The following is a 14,979-nucleotide window of genomic DNA, read 5'->3' on the forward strand; positions in this document are numbered from 1 at the left end:
AGTCATGTGGCAGCCCTAATTGCCAAATAGCATAATAAAATATTGATGTTCTTTCATTCTTATTTCTTTAAAAAAAAGGGGGGGTGGATTTACATAACAGTATCTGGGGCATTATAGCCAATTACACTAGTTTTCCACTGTGTGCAACATGTAAATGAAAGTAGAGTAGCTGATGTGCTTTGGGTCTCGGTATATAAGCACAGAGATATGCATCCAAACATTTAAAATTGAGCAAGCTAATCTTATAAAATGCTCGCAACAACTGTACACCTGATTTGCACAGGCACTTACCATGACTGACCATGTGTGTGAATTACAGCCATTTATTTACTGTTACTCATTTTCTGAGCATTTGTGTCTTATGGCTGAGCAAAACTAGGTGCACAGTTACAAGCATTTCATAGATTGCACCATTAGATTTTTAATTGCCAGAGGGGCAGTTTTGGTATTTTCTACCTGAGAATCTTAGGAACCAAACTTGGCAAATTGCTGTGATTTGTATTGCCGTGGAGAAAGATGTGATTAATAACAATCAGTTGGTATGTATTTATACTGTAGAAATAAATCCAAGAAGGTGAGATAAAATTATCCGTTACAATAAATCATCTGTACAGTGAGAAAATACCCATCTTGGACATCAACAGCATCTAACTGGAACATGAAGGCAAAGCGTTAAAACACAATAAGCAAGTGGAAACAACAGAGTCAACAGTTGTGTTTTCCATCCTTGCACGCTCTTCTGAAGCATCAGCAAAATCGTCTGCGTTGCTTTCCTCTACACTGTTCTTATGAGTGCTGAATGTTATACATGCTACAGAAAGTAGTGTTTTGTGTGTGCTGATCCCACTTCTCTCTGAGCCCTCCGAATTAAGTACGTGATCACTATACGTTCAAACGTTATGGACTAAAACATCAGCTATTACGAAGTAGGATGGGTTCTTTTACATCAGTGGCCCATAGCTCAGACTATTTCAAGGTGTGGAGAACTCATAAGCGTCTTGTCACCTATAAAAACTGTACGACAAAAAACCCCCCAGACCCCAGCCTGAGGCTGAAGCCCGAGCGTGTGGCAGGTTGTGCGGAGCAGCAGAGCCTGCCTGCCGACTCCTGGTGTGCTGCTGCCATCCTGTGGCCAGCCGGGCTGCTGTCACCCGGCGCTGCCGGCAGGTGCCTGCTCTCCTGCTGCTACCAGTCTTGGTTTGATTTCTGCTTGATGAACCGCAGAGATAAGTAGTAGAAAAGCAGGAAGCTGCAAACGATACCAGCCAGGACGAGATAGCTTACATAGAGAGGATGGGAGTCCAGGTCCAGAGCCTGAGTGACCTGTAACCACGGATAATGCAAAATGAGGAACGGACACAAAATTTTCATGCTGCATCTGTGAAGTGGATGTGTTTGACGTGTGAGCTTCCCTGGCCCCGCCGCCTTTTCCCTTGGTTTCCAGCTGGATGTGACTTCCAGAGTGGTTTGACAGCTGGTTACAGCTATGCTATGTCTAGGGGCTGCGGGATTTCAGAGGAATACAGTTCAGCTTCTGAACAATTTCAGCAAGCACGTAGTTGGGGCTTGTGTAGAAAATAGTTGCCTTTCGTTCTTTTTTCTTTTTTCTTTTTTTCTCTTCCACTAAAAAGGAAGGAGTGACTGCTGTAGGGATATCTGTAGGGACAAATTTAAAATATACCAAGTGTAACGTGACTTCATGTATTGATTTAGTGCTTGCCAGATTTGAGGCCTACAACATCTACTTAAATATGATGGGCATATAAATAGCATTCTAATTAGTTATCAAATGTTTGTAACAATTTTCATTAGTGACTTACAAGTTTCCCTGGTATTTGAAATGTAGTATTTCCAACAGTCATTTCATACGTGAGGTCAGTGAACTGAATTTGCATCATGCCTTGAAAATTCCATCTGAGAAAAGAGATTTTAGAAACCCAAAATGGAACTGGAAAAAAAATGGCAGAAAGGAAGAAATTTATATACTTACACAAAACTTACTTGAGACCTCAAAAACTGCTGTGTTGCTCCCAAATACAGCAGGTTTGTCTAATTTATTGACAACAAGAGGCTGTAAATGTGTAACAGTTTATTATTGGACAAAATGGCAGATATACTTTATATTATTACGTGGAGATGGAAAATTAGGAGAGAGCTAATACCTATATCCATCAAACTCCCCCTGTCAACTAGGTCTCACTGGAGCTCAATCTTCATCTACTTAATGTAATTCTTTTACTGAAAAATTTAGCAACCATGTAAGAATCAAGCCTTTCACCAGTGCTTTTTTGACCAAACTTGTTACCTCATTTTCAGATGGAGAAACAGATGTAAAATGAATGATCTGCCTCCACTATCACCTCCGAAGAAGGTAATTGCAAAGGTAGGAATAAAGCTGAGTTTTCCTGCACAGGACACATTCAGCCTCACAACAACTAGTCGCTGAAAACCATCGATGTTTCAGTTCGGAGGGATGGTAGGAGCTTTGTCTTACCTGTCCAGAGGTTTTCCAGGCTTATCACAAAACCACCACTCAGGTAGAACGATGTGAAAAGGACATTGCCAAAGAAGGCTGAGAGCTGTAACGTTGGCAGCAGTGCTGCCACCCAAAGTGCCATCGCGCGGGCACTATATACAGCCAGCCACACCGAGAGGAAGTTCAGCAGGAAAGGTTCTGGTTCAGGGATGAGGTTTGCCAGCCAGTAGATGGGAACCCCGTAAATTATAACAAAAGCGCAGTGCTCTGGGAGCTCCCCCAAAATCTGTTCAGGAAGAAAAAAGAAAAAAGAGAGAAAAATAAGTTGAATGATAATCACAAAACCGTCTGAGATGGCCCTCCATGTACTTATAGACTGTTTATGAAAACTACAGGAAATAATCCCTTAGAATGCAATCACCTCCCTGTTAGGTGTTGTCAGTGACATGCAGAAACAATCCACAACAAAAACTGAAATCCTCACTAATCTTTTCTCCAGTTGTGACAATTCCTATAACTAATTGTTAAAATGAGAGGATTCTTGTTACAGATTAGATGTCTTGTTTTGTAACAGTTTTGTCAGCTTCTAAGAATTCAAGATGCTTTCTGTGAGAACTGGTGCACTTGATAACAGTAATATTGTTACTGACTCATTGCAACTGTATGTTTTATCCACATTGGTTGAACATAGCGTGAGATCAAATTTGAAGCAAATTTGGCTGTTTGTCACTTCCCCGCTTTGTCCCAAAGGCAGTCCAGTTAGTAACTACTCAACTCTTAGTAAAACAAAAACATGCTTAGGATTTTCTCAAATATCTAAAGATATGTATAGAGTATTATGATTATTTCTTCCAAAGAGGGTTGCTACTATCCTCTAATACTAAGGTTGTAACAAATTACATCGATTTCTCTATGAATAATGTGCAATCTTTGTGACACAATGCAAAGAATATTTTTCTCTGGCAACCACTAATAAGCATTTAAAATCTTATGCAGAAATGGAAACCTAAATTACAGATGCCATGGCAGGCAGAACTCATCTAACAGTGGCAACATCACAAAGAAGGGATTATTCTAAACCCTTGTGAAAAGAGAATGTAATTTTTTAAAAGTTCTAATTTATTTCCAGAAACTCTGGCTCTTTATGCACTTAATGCAATTGTTTGTCTCTGACCAGTATAGGCCCAAACAACTACTGGAAATGTTACAGTTTGCATTTTGTCATTTCTGTTTTACCTTTGCTTTAGCATTTAATACGAATATTTTGTTTTACAGATCAAGACATGTAATGAAACTTTCAAAGATACTTCAGCAAATGAAATATGCAGGTATGTAAAACTGTCTGAACCCTTAAATTTGGGTTTGGGATTTCTCAAATTCTGTCCAAACAACCCAGTGAAAGATTCTTCTTTGGCTTTTCTGGGGTGGGATGTCAGCCATGACTTATGGCCACAGATCTAAAGTAGCGTGACGTTTAATCCATTAATGCCAAGGAAGCAAGAACTGATAGCCTTAGCTGGCAGACACAAAAGAACAAAGTCTGATATGAATGTGATCATTTACTCAACAAAGCTTTGGTTTGTTTGTGTTTTTTAATGTTAAAGCCAGCTGTTTGTATTTCCTGGCAACAAAACCAATTACCTTAGCAAAGAAGTATGGGCTAACAGAGTACATTCCATCTTCCAAGTCATGATAAAGCATAGCTCTTTCTGAATGACCTGCAGGGTAGGAACAAACAGGTTAGTTTCATCCTAGGTTTGCATTAATTAGTATAATTTTTTCATTGATTTACGAATTTTCTGATTTTTATTGCTTGTAACATTTCCAAGAAAACTGACACTTACATTTGGCAATAACATCCAAAATCACTGTGAATGGTATTAGTGCACCTATCATGTACAACAGCGCTGTTGTGTCACGAATAGAGAGTCTGGTTTTCTCATGGCCATAGTACAAAAATCCAATTAATAATGACATGAGAAGGGCCTCAAATCCATGGATTAATAACGTTGAAAGATCTCTGAAGTCATTGGAGACTTGACGACTAGGAAAACAGCAACATTGATATTCAGATATGTTGCCCCAAATGCTCTGCTAAAATCAATTCATGGAACTTGCTAACTTTGGACAGGAGTTGGGCTGTCGGTTTCTGTGAAGGATTTTACCTAATCAAAGCTATTGAGCATCTGTAGCTGCATAGTATTTCAGGTATGAAATGATGAAAGCTTGAAGGAAGGCAATGGGGGTGGGAAGGTCTGACTTCGGAGACTTACTTCAGTTATAGAAGTCTTTCTGTTAAGGACCTGTAGCGTACGCTAACAACAGCTGATACTGGCTCTGACGTTCTACATGTATTAAACCAGTTGATCATGTTTCTTTTGAGCACACAAGGATGAGACCCAACTACAATGCTCATCTATGCTGGCTATAATCAGTGAAGCCTCCTGGCTTCAAATCTGAGGCAGAGGTGTGAGGATGGCAATGCCTGAGCCTACCACGTGGCTGCCTGGGCTTGCTGAGGGTTGAGTCACCACGCTCTGGCATGGGTATCAGGATGGCAGTACCCAAAATTGGGACACAAGGAGGCTTCTGCTGCCGCTTAAAGCTGCAGGCTGCCAGCGATGTGAGCTGGAGGTGATTGTGTCTGGAAGGAGCCCTGGGGCAGAAAGGTGGGGCCATACATGTGGCTGCTGTCCTGCTCAGGGCGGAGCAGGGAGCTGGGGTGAGCTGCTATAGCAACACCTCTGCTCTATGGCTTGCTCAGGCCTAGCGCTAGCTCTGCACTTTCAGCAGGCACTCACTTCTCATTTTGTGCTTTTTTCTTATGCTTTAAAATACAAATGGGCATGATACATCACTGTTTATGATGAAGATAAGGTTACCTTAATAATATAGTGAACTGCTTTAAGACTCCTGGTAACTGATCACTTGAATGGTGAGGCATGTCGATAGCCTCTTCTGAATTTAAATGGGACCTGCCCAAAAGAAAAGAGAAAAAAACCTGAAATTATCATAGGCTGTAGCTGTTATTCCAGATCTGCTGTATGACACTCTTTTTTTTACCTTTGCTTGCTGAATGTGGTTGCAACATTATCTCCTTCAGTAACTTTCCATAAGAAATCATCAAAATCTTTGACTTTTTCTAGGAACAAATTGGCAAGAGTATTTGCTCTTTTTCGGCTTTCCATCTCCTTTTCTGCGGTCTGTTTATTGATACTGGTCAAATCAACTGCAAGACATTATTTGACATGAGTGCCTATGCTACAGATGTGATAAATTTGTGATGTGTTTAGAATCAGAGATTTCACTGTGAACAGAGTACAATCTGTGTGCATGCATTAAGTTACAATGGCTAAAACTTTATCAGTTACTTTAGGTAATTAGAGAAGAACAGATTGTTAACGTGTATTTTGTCTTGGGAGATGTTTCTTATCTAGTCATTCAATAAATCACTGAGAGATTTCATAATTGTCTCTTATAATATCGCAAACTACTATTTCAGATTTTTCTAAATTTAATAGTGGCTTGAGAGGGGTGCTGAGAATAAACAGTTTGAATTTCTTTCCTGGCATGTAGGCATTTACAATCTGGTATGTGACTTTGACTTAAATCACATGTTTTTTTCTCCATCTGCAAAGTGATAGTTATCTTTTTTTGTATCTTACAGAGGTGCCATAAACTTTATCTGATACTGAGAAAGCCCAAGAAGAATATTATCCTAGGACAGCATAGTGGCAGCAACAATAGTTGACTTAGCATTATTTTTTTTTACTTAACAAAATGATTTTTTTAATCTAAACTTTTAATAGTATTTTCCAACGCTGACCTTCAGTGTAGAATGACAATACCTGACGTTTTGCAGATGCTTTCTGAGAGAACTATTGCTGCACATCTCGTAACTCCTTACATTGGGCTGATCATCTCTGTTCAGCCACTCTTCAGCAGGAGTCCATCAGAAATGAGTTGCAACCTGCCCTACCTCTTCCATTCTGCCATGGTCTCCTGTTTCTCTATTGGACACACAGCCAGCATTTGTGCATTTCTGTCAGGAGCTCCTTCGTGCTGTGGCATCCTCTACCATCCTGTCCCATTTCCACCTTCCTGCTGCCCATATTTCTCTTCTCTTCTCTTCCTATGGGTACTGATTCTGTGCATACCGCTAAATGATCTTCCACTTCCTTTTCTCATCCCTCCTGCCTCTGTGTTGTAGGGGTTTGTCTCTGTAACCACAGGCTGTAGCTACAGGTTTCCCCAGGACTGCCTCAAGTTCTCCCTTCCCATACAGGGGTGCTGCAAGCCTTCCTCAAGGCTGTGCTTGGCTGAGGACTGCTCTGAACCATGATGGTGACAAAGGTCTTTTTGCAGGGCTTGACATTGAGGTTAACTTCTGTTTATCTTTGCACAGCTGATACGAGCTGACACTGCCTGCCACATGTGAGGTTACTCCAGAGCACTGAGGTTGGTGTCTGTACAAGGTTTCCTAGCCAACTTGAGTGCAAAGACCTAAGGGCTGGAACTGAACCAACCTTTGTGGTAAGAGACTACTGCCATTAGATTAACAGGGCCAGATTCCCTTTGCATGTTGCAAAAACCAGAAGAGGAATAGATTTGGAACCATGTAGTTAACTTTCTTTGAGAAGAGGAATAAAAGGATGGTGGTTCTGGGTTTGGTTTTTTGCCCTTCCAAAGTGCTCTGTTGGGCAGCACTGCTCTTTCCCATTTACTGTTCCAGGTGTGTGTTGTTATTCACCCTGGGAAACTAGCTTCCCACATTTCTTGATTCAGAAGTCAGAGAACTGGCTACAGAAAACAATTGATCAGTTCATCCATATGCCTCTCAGTAAGGGTAAAAGTTTCAACCACCTAAAACATGGGAATAAGTGTGCTAAACATGTGGAAGAGTTGCTACACCTGGCAGAGTTAGAAGGAGGATTATTTAAAATTGATTTTGTCCGTACGTCTTGTTTTTGTTACATTTCCTGCACTGACAAATAAGGATCTTATTAAAACCTGAACTTGCTATAGTATTGATTTAAGTCAGTTATAAGGCATTTCTAAGACAGCTATGGTCAATAAAAATCAATGTTAGCTAATACACTTATGAAAGAGAATGATTTCCAGTAACCTTTTTTATGGCAGTGCTTGATACTAACCATAGAAATCTGCTGGATTGCTGTACCTTGGGCAGGGATAGCCTAGTTCTGTGAAATACGGGACCATGTCTCTAGCTGTTCCAGAATAGACAGTAACTCCAGAAGTCATCAGAAGAACTAAATCAAACAGTTGGAAGATATCTGACCGGGGCTGATGAAGTGAAAGAAGAACTAATCTTTTTCCTTTGGCCAGTCTGGATAATGTTATCACAAGGTTATGTGCAGTAAAACTGTCCAGTCCAGATGTGGGTTCATCAAGTATGAGTATTCCTGCCAAAGACAATAAGTTTAGCTGTGGAAAGCAGCATGTTTGATTTGGAAAACATGTTCTAAGTGAAATGGTGCTGGTGCATGAAATTGCACAGATATATTCCTTCTTTTTTAAAGTCCAAAGTATATTTCATATCAGCGTCACGTAATATTCAACTATGGCAATTTCTTGCACTATCTTACTGAACATGATGACCAAGAGTAATTATTTTAAATCTTATCTTGCTCCCACTGGAAACAAGATTTTTTTTTTTTTTTTAAATTTTTCATTGGGATGCAGATTGAGGTTCCTTACTAAATTTACATTCTTCTCTGCGGTTTTTGCACTTTGTACAAATATCAGGTACGTGAATATTAATTAATACAATAGTATTAGTTTTGTATCCTGCCTACTTGAAATATTTTAATCTAAATGCTTGATATTTAAATCTCTTGCATTATTCATGTGTAAATACTCAGACAGTATTAATTTATATAGCTCTTCCTCCCAACCTGTGCTCTATTTTGCACCTATTGGCACATATATATGAAGAGATATGTATATGTTTGGAATTTGTTTGTTTGTTTCGCAATTGGCTGTTACAAACTTGAAAGAGTTTTATTATTTTGCAGTGTTTGTGTTGTTATAGAACCTAATGACCTCAATCAGAGCAAGGCAATTTCTGTACACAGACACATAATGTGTCTGTATACTGACACATAACACGTTTGAAATGAAAAGAAAGCTTTACTTATTTTTCCTAGAACTAATTATTTTTTTACTTAAGTACCAGCATATCTATTCCTGAGCATCACTTTTTACAAAAAAAGACTTCTGCTTTCCCCATAATTACAAAAATATAACTTTATACAAGCAAAAAATTCTTAGATCCATTTCCCAGTGGAAGAGCTGATGGGAAGTCTTGCTCAACAAGAGGCTCAGCCAAGATTATTAGTGCTTTTGAGATTCTATATATATATATATATATGAGAGAGAGAGATATACACACATATTTATACGCGTGTGTGTGTGTAAGAGCAGATAGGGGATTCAATCCCGCAAAATCAACTGTGGATTTAGCCTCATGTTTTGCTTCTGCTGAAGATGATGGAAATTTCTAGTTCACCTGCGGCACAAGCCAGCCACGTCAGTGAGTTGCACAAGACCACAATGACTGACTATGCAGCCAAGAAAATGACCTTCCCTGTTAACATTGCACATGTAAATGGGCTGGGTTGGCGGAAAGGAAAACAATCCTGATGTTGTAATAGGCCAGCAGCCTTCCAAAGTAACTTGTGGCATGTGGACAGATAAAAACCAAACCACATACTGATATGCACAAACCAGAGCACTGCTGTGAGGGTGACTTTAGGCAACTTTCAGTAGTCTGTGTGATGGTGGCTTTAGAGAGCAGTGGGTGAAGGCTCCCAGCGGGCCTCTGCCTGGCTCTGTCGCTGCTGCTGCATTGGCAAAGGCGACAGAAGTGAAAGTGGGCTGGCTCCTGAACCACTCCATTTACAGAATTATTACTGTAATAATTACGTTATTATCTGTGATCAGCACTGATTTCAATTTAAGCAAATGGGCCAGCACCCAGTCACTTTGCCTAACTTTGCTATGGAGAGGTAACTTCTGGCAGAGGGTGGTGCAAGATCTGTTAAGTGTCCTGAGTATGAACTCCCGAAGCTGCCCCAGGGACAACTGTGTGTATGACTCTTCCCTGAAAGCTCCTATCTTCATTTACTGCCCCATTTCCCTCAGTGGTCTGTAGTGGGCACAAGGAAGGTGTCAGGGTTTTGCTCACCCGGGTTCCAGAGCAGCTGCACACCGATGCTCACTCTCCGCCTCTCGCCTCCCGAAACACCGCGGAGGTACTCATTCCCTACCCTGGTGTTTGCACACTGACGCAGGCGTAGTTCTGCTATAACATCTTCTGCCTGGGGGTAGAAGCATAGATAAAGCTGAAAATATGATTAATGCAGTTAAAATTCATCTGGATATTTCAGTGCTATCTGATCAAGAGAGACTTGAAAACAAATCTTGATTTTAGAGATAACATTAAAAAAGGCTCAGCGATCAGCAATTTAGTTCTTCTTTCAGCCTCTCTAATGCTTTCTCTAGATTGTCATTTTTTTACAAGCTTTGGAACAATTGCTGGTTTCTATCTTGAAAGAAGAAAAAGGTTTATAATTCATAATCTACATAAAAAAATGCCAGATTAGCTGTTCTGACTCCAAACACACAGGATCTCTTGGATAATTCCTGTCAGACACATTTTTGACAACTTTATTTTTTTCCAACAGCTTAATTACCCTTTTTTTCCTTTGTGAGTCTGAAAAAAACTTTGGAAGGCGCAGTTTGGCAACGAACAATAGTGTTTCTCTGACAGTCAGGTGGGGGAGCAGTCGGTCATCCTGCCGCACGTGTGCGATGCATTTCTTAACAAGCTGGGGAGTGCTGGGTTTGTTATTGATCAGGATTTGACCTGACTTGATTTTGCCTCCGTGATCCCGGCAAGTTATCACATCAAGCAAAGATGTCTTTCCACCAGCTAGAAAAATAAAATTGAAAATGAAATTAATTTCCAGGGGATTATTTTGAAAAGTTGATTTAGTCACTGACAGAGGATAGAAGTTTTTGTTCCCTAATATCTTTTCCCCAAGCCTTCCTGAAGCTTTTCCAAAACCGCAGAGGCAGAATGGTCTTGAAAGAAAATGCTGACACCCGACTACAAGCTCATGTTCAGGAAATCTCTCTCCTCTGGAATGGAGTACATGGCTTTAACCTTTGCCATTTCTCAGCAGAATTGGGTAGTTGGGCATTGAGGATAGCTCCATAAACTCAAGAAGCAGGATCTCTTTGTCCTCTTGTTACCTCTCTTTCACTTTTGGAACATAAGTGAAAAGTAGTATCCTGTGCTGGCTACAGGGCTGGCAACGAAATGCTCGGCAAGAGCTTGCTTTGTGGAGGGAATTGTGAATTCAGAAATGGCAGCTGGAACAGCTGAATGACTAAGGCGCTGAATGATTATACAGACAATAAGCATCTTAATCATGATTGAAATAAAAATTATTATGACTTAAATAAGACAAAAAGTCATTTAATTAAAAAAGCTGGCTCATACTCAGAGGTAAGAGAAGTAAAACAATGAAAACAAAACCTGATTTGGAATTAAATAGCAAATGAATTTTTCCTTTTTGCTGTATGATACTGTATGTAAACACACAGAGCTCTCATTATGATTAGATGTCATTTATTTCTAGTCTCCCTGTTGAAAGATTAACTCCACACTTGTTTCGTAATATATACATTTTAAAAAAGAAACCCATCCATCTGTAAACCACGTATTGCTCTATTTAAGAGTGACATATTGATTGCCATTGACAATGTGAAACCCATCAGCAGTTTAATCCATTTTACTAAGGCATTTGATGAAATAGATGATAAACAGCTTTTAAAAATAGTTTGACTAGTTTGCTGAAAGGGGTTTGTGCTCAATGTATGTTACCTTACAAAGGTGCTATATCTATAACTCAATATGTTATTTCATCACAAGCTTTTCCTTTTATTATCAGGAGAATCTCTAAGGCACAACTTCAATTACATTAAGGATATGTGCTAAGAAAAAATTCCCATGGCAATGGGGAAGAAAAACCTCTTTTGTAGAAATTAAGGTAAAACTTCTTTGGCAAATATGCCTTGCCTTTGAGAGAGAGCATCTTCACTGAATCACTGAGCTAACCTCATGTAAGAGTCTAGTGGAGACACAGCATGGGGGTTTTTACCTCCAAAGTATGGGTACTTTTTACTTCAGTTTAACAGGTCACGTATCTACTTCTTATCCCCCTAGATGAGCTTAGACTCAACTAACCACATGGGGTAAAGGCCATCTCTCCATTAGTCAACCTCACCTTGGAGAAGATTAAACCAGTCCCACCAGAAAATGAACGGGGGAAAAAAAAAGATGCAAGAAAGCAGAGACCCATTTTAAAGCCAAACAGAAGAGGAACTGTCTTTTCTTCTCTTTAAGTTTCTCTTAATTAATTCAAATGTGGTATTTTATCCTGTTAGAATTGTTTCAATCTGAAGGGAATTCCTGCTTATGGCTATGCAACTTGCCACTGATCTTACAGGGTCTGGCCTCACTTGTCTGCTGTGTTACTGGGTAAGGTCTGCAATTGGCCTGTTGTGAATCTGAGCCATGAAGCTGATTCATGTCTAGCAAAGCTGGGACTGCAGGCCACAGTTATGACAATACCCCACTACCCCTCAGGAAACAAACAGCAAATGTGTACAAGTAATAACAAAACTGGTTTTGAAAATAAATTTTAAATTTTTTTCCCCAGTATCATTCTTTGTTTCCTCATACATTTTAAAGAATGTATTTAAGTGACACATTTCCAATAGTTGTTTCTCAACTAGATTTTGGCTTTCAAAAGACTGCAGAGTATTGCTCTGGGCTGTATACGTTTTATCTGAGAGTTGGTCAATTAATCAGATTTGGTTGCTCTTACCAGTGCTTCCTATAATAGCTAGCATCTGACCACTTCGAACTTTTAAATTCAGATTCTGGATTATTGACACATGAGAATGGGGATCCGATTTCCAGGTCCATGGCATTTTCATCTGCGCAAGTTTTTCATACCAGGGAATCTGGGATGCCATGTTAACCTAACAGAAAGAAACAAGTCCCTTCAATTCAAACAATAAACTATTTAGCAATAAATATCTTCAAAGTCACAATGTTACAAGCAGAGAATAGGTTAAAATAATATTGTTAATCTTCAGTAATACATGGAAGAAAGTTCTTTTACAGCCAAGTATGGTTTTCATGCTTTGCTGCTTATTCTGTTAATCACTAAAGCTATCTCTGCCCCCTGTTACTTTGGTAATTTATTGCTATTGTAAATTTTAAACATTTAAAAGTTTTAATACAATTTGAAATTATGCAAAATTGAAAATTGTGAAATCTACTTCAGATGCCATGGTTGCAGAAAGGGAGATGAAAAATTTCACTGGTTCCCTGAAATCCTCCTTGTTAGTCATCTTCTCTTTGTCTCCTGCATACTCATTCTTGCCAGCAAGGGCTCCCACCATCCCTAGCTGGACAGAAAGTCCCTCTGCCCCAGCCCTCAGAGGAATAATTTGGCTCAAGACTGAGAAAAAACAGAGCCTAGAAACAGACCTCTCTTCCTGTCTTATCCTCTAGCTTTACTAGATATATTTACAGTGGAGGGTTTACCCTGCTGTCAATATTGCAGCCAAGAGCATGATTCTGCTCACAAAACTTCGTGTATTTGACTGTGCAACAGTTGTGTGAACTTTGTGTTGCAAACTTCAACTTTGGCTTTTAAAATGGCTTGCATATAGAAAGAGGCATTGCTGGATATGCTCCCTGCTGAAGGGTGGTATATAAATGATAACTTTTACCTGGTAGTTGAGTTCTTTGACCTCGAGAATGTTTGATTTTCCACTGTATGGGAAATACAGACTGTTATCTTCTTCAGAGCAAAAAATAGTATCCTGGGCTTTGGTCTGGAAAAGTTATTAGGTTAATTACAATAGTTAATTACAATACCTAAAGTGCTGTTAAAATTTGAGTTCAGAAAAGGCAAAGCACAAAGGGAAATATATTTTATGGGATATAACAGTATTCTTGATGAGTTACCATAGTGCAAAAGTCTGAAGGGTTGAAATGAGTTATCTGTTAATCAGTGTGAAACGTACTTTGTTCTAGTGGCATGTATGAGGGCCAAACATGCTGTGCTATGCTCTTCTATTTGGCTTCAGTTTAAATGGGATCACTTTCAAAATGAAGATAAATGTCATGCCACTATAAAGAGATTGGACTCTATTTCTGAGGAAAAAAATGTACTGCTTCAGCAATGTTAGTCTACTGAATCAAAATGGTGCGTATTGAAATTCATAAGTTATGGCAGCTAAAAATTAAGGTTCACTGAAAGTATGTTTGTTATTGTATTCCACAGGGACTTGTAACTTGGAGGCTTTACAAACAAGTAGGTGTGCAACCACGAGTACAGTCTCTTTTTATCCTCTCTTGTTTTTTAAATTCACAGTTTGTCAACTGGAACTTCGTGTTCTGAGAGATCAGTTAAAATAACAGTCTGTACTTGGCTTGGTTAACCTTTCGCATATAGTTGCAATTAAGAAGTCTTTGCTGAGGCAGCTTTGGGTTTAATTTCTGGCTTTGGGTTTTATTCCAGACAGCCATATCTGTCCCACAGCCTTGTGCCTTTCCTACGAGACAGACTCTCATTCTAGCCAAGGCAAGCGTACCTGTTCCCTGTGTAGCAGACCCTATCCTTGCCTGTGGCATCTTTAGCAGGTGGTGACCACAGTCTTTGTGTGCACCTCCTACTCTCATGGCAAACGAGGCTGATTAATCTTTTCAGTCTAGATACACAGCGGAAAGCAACACGACACCAAGCAGCCTGAAAAGCCACGTGAAAGCCTTCCAAGCTCCTGCCTGCCAAAGCACTCCATGCTCTTGCTTACGTTGAACTTAATTTTTTAAAAAACAGGTGGTCCCCAGCAAATGTGGGGAGCCAGTTTTACAGCCCAAGGGCATATCCTGGGAAAGCCAGTCCAGGCCATGCTCAGGGACTTTCTGCTCCATCCACCTATTTGAAGATGCCCTCCCTCAGCCCCACCACCGTGGCATCTGAGTGCGGCTTGCGTGGCACCAGCCTCATCCCCAGTGTGCTCTTGTGGGGGGTGAGGACGCTTTCTGCTCCCTGTTTCAGAGCTGGAGGAGGTAAGGGCTCACTGCCTGCAAAAGCCCGGTCGGCAGGCTGGCCACCCGCCTCTCCCAGCTCCTGGGCAAGCGCTGCAGCTGCGGGACAGCTAAGCCCATCGGGTCCCTCCTCGCTCCCCGCAGGTCTCACTCACCGGCAAGCCCTCACATGCTACGTGGCTCCAGCCGGCACCATCCAGAGAGACATTTTCAGTGGCTTCCTTCATGTTGGCAGTGGAAAGTCTTGCTCCCTGCGGTGGTTTGACTATCGGCTCTTTGAAAGCTGTAGAAATCCTTCTCCTCTTGGTTTTGAGCTCAGCCCTTTCCAGGTGCCTTCACCACAGCA

At 40.3% G+C, this 14,979-nt stretch overlaps 1 protein-coding gene across 2 annotated transcripts; it reads right to left on the reverse strand.

Annotated features, from left to right (window-relative positions):
* Positions 1–1,185: 1,185 nt before the first annotated feature.
* On the reverse strand, positions 1,186–14,860 carry ABCG8 (ATP binding cassette subfamily G member 8). 2 transcript variants are annotated; one of them, XM_072858261.1, is made up of 13 exons: positions 14,810–14,860; positions 13,310–13,414; positions 12,394–12,550; positions 10,192–10,430; positions 9,684–9,816; positions 7,630–7,899; positions 5,540–5,705; positions 5,359–5,451; positions 4,321–4,520; positions 4,118–4,194; positions 2,495–2,762; positions 1,821–1,948; positions 1,186–1,323 (listed from the first exon to the last, which is right to left on the reverse strand). In XM_072858261.1, exons 1-13 carry the CDS (start codon positions 14,858–14,860, stop codon positions 1,186–1,188), a joined length of 2,025 nt encoding a protein of 674 aa, XP_072714362.1. The 2 variants fall into 2 exon arrangements, with proteins under 2 accessions (XP_072714362.1, XP_072714361.1); XM_072858260.1 differs by having other exon boundaries at positions 14,789–14,860.
* Between the last annotated feature and the right edge of the window lie 119 nt (positions 14,861–14,979).

This window comes from Ciconia boyciana, chromosome 3, assembly GCF_034638445.1.
Source record: "Ciconia boyciana chromosome 3, ASM3463844v1, whole genome shotgun sequence".
NCBI classification, from domain to species: domain Eukaryota; kingdom Metazoa; phylum Chordata; class Aves; order Ciconiiformes; family Ciconiidae; genus Ciconia; species Ciconia boyciana.

Bases quoted from the DNA above. Each gene is read 5' to 3' on its own strand.
- ABCG8 (XM_072858260.1), bottom strand. From the start codon at position 14,860: ATGAAGGAAGCCACTGAAAATGTCTCTCTGGATGGTGCCGGCTGGAGC. The intron at 4,521-5,358 runs GTAACCTTATCT...CTGTTTTCCTAG, and splicing joins CAGTTCACTATATTATTAAG to TCGTCAAGTCTCCAATGACT. The intron at 1,324-1,820 runs GTAAGTCACTAA...CCGTGGTTACAG, and splicing joins TTCAAATACCAGGGAAACTT to GTCACTCAGGCTCTGGACCT.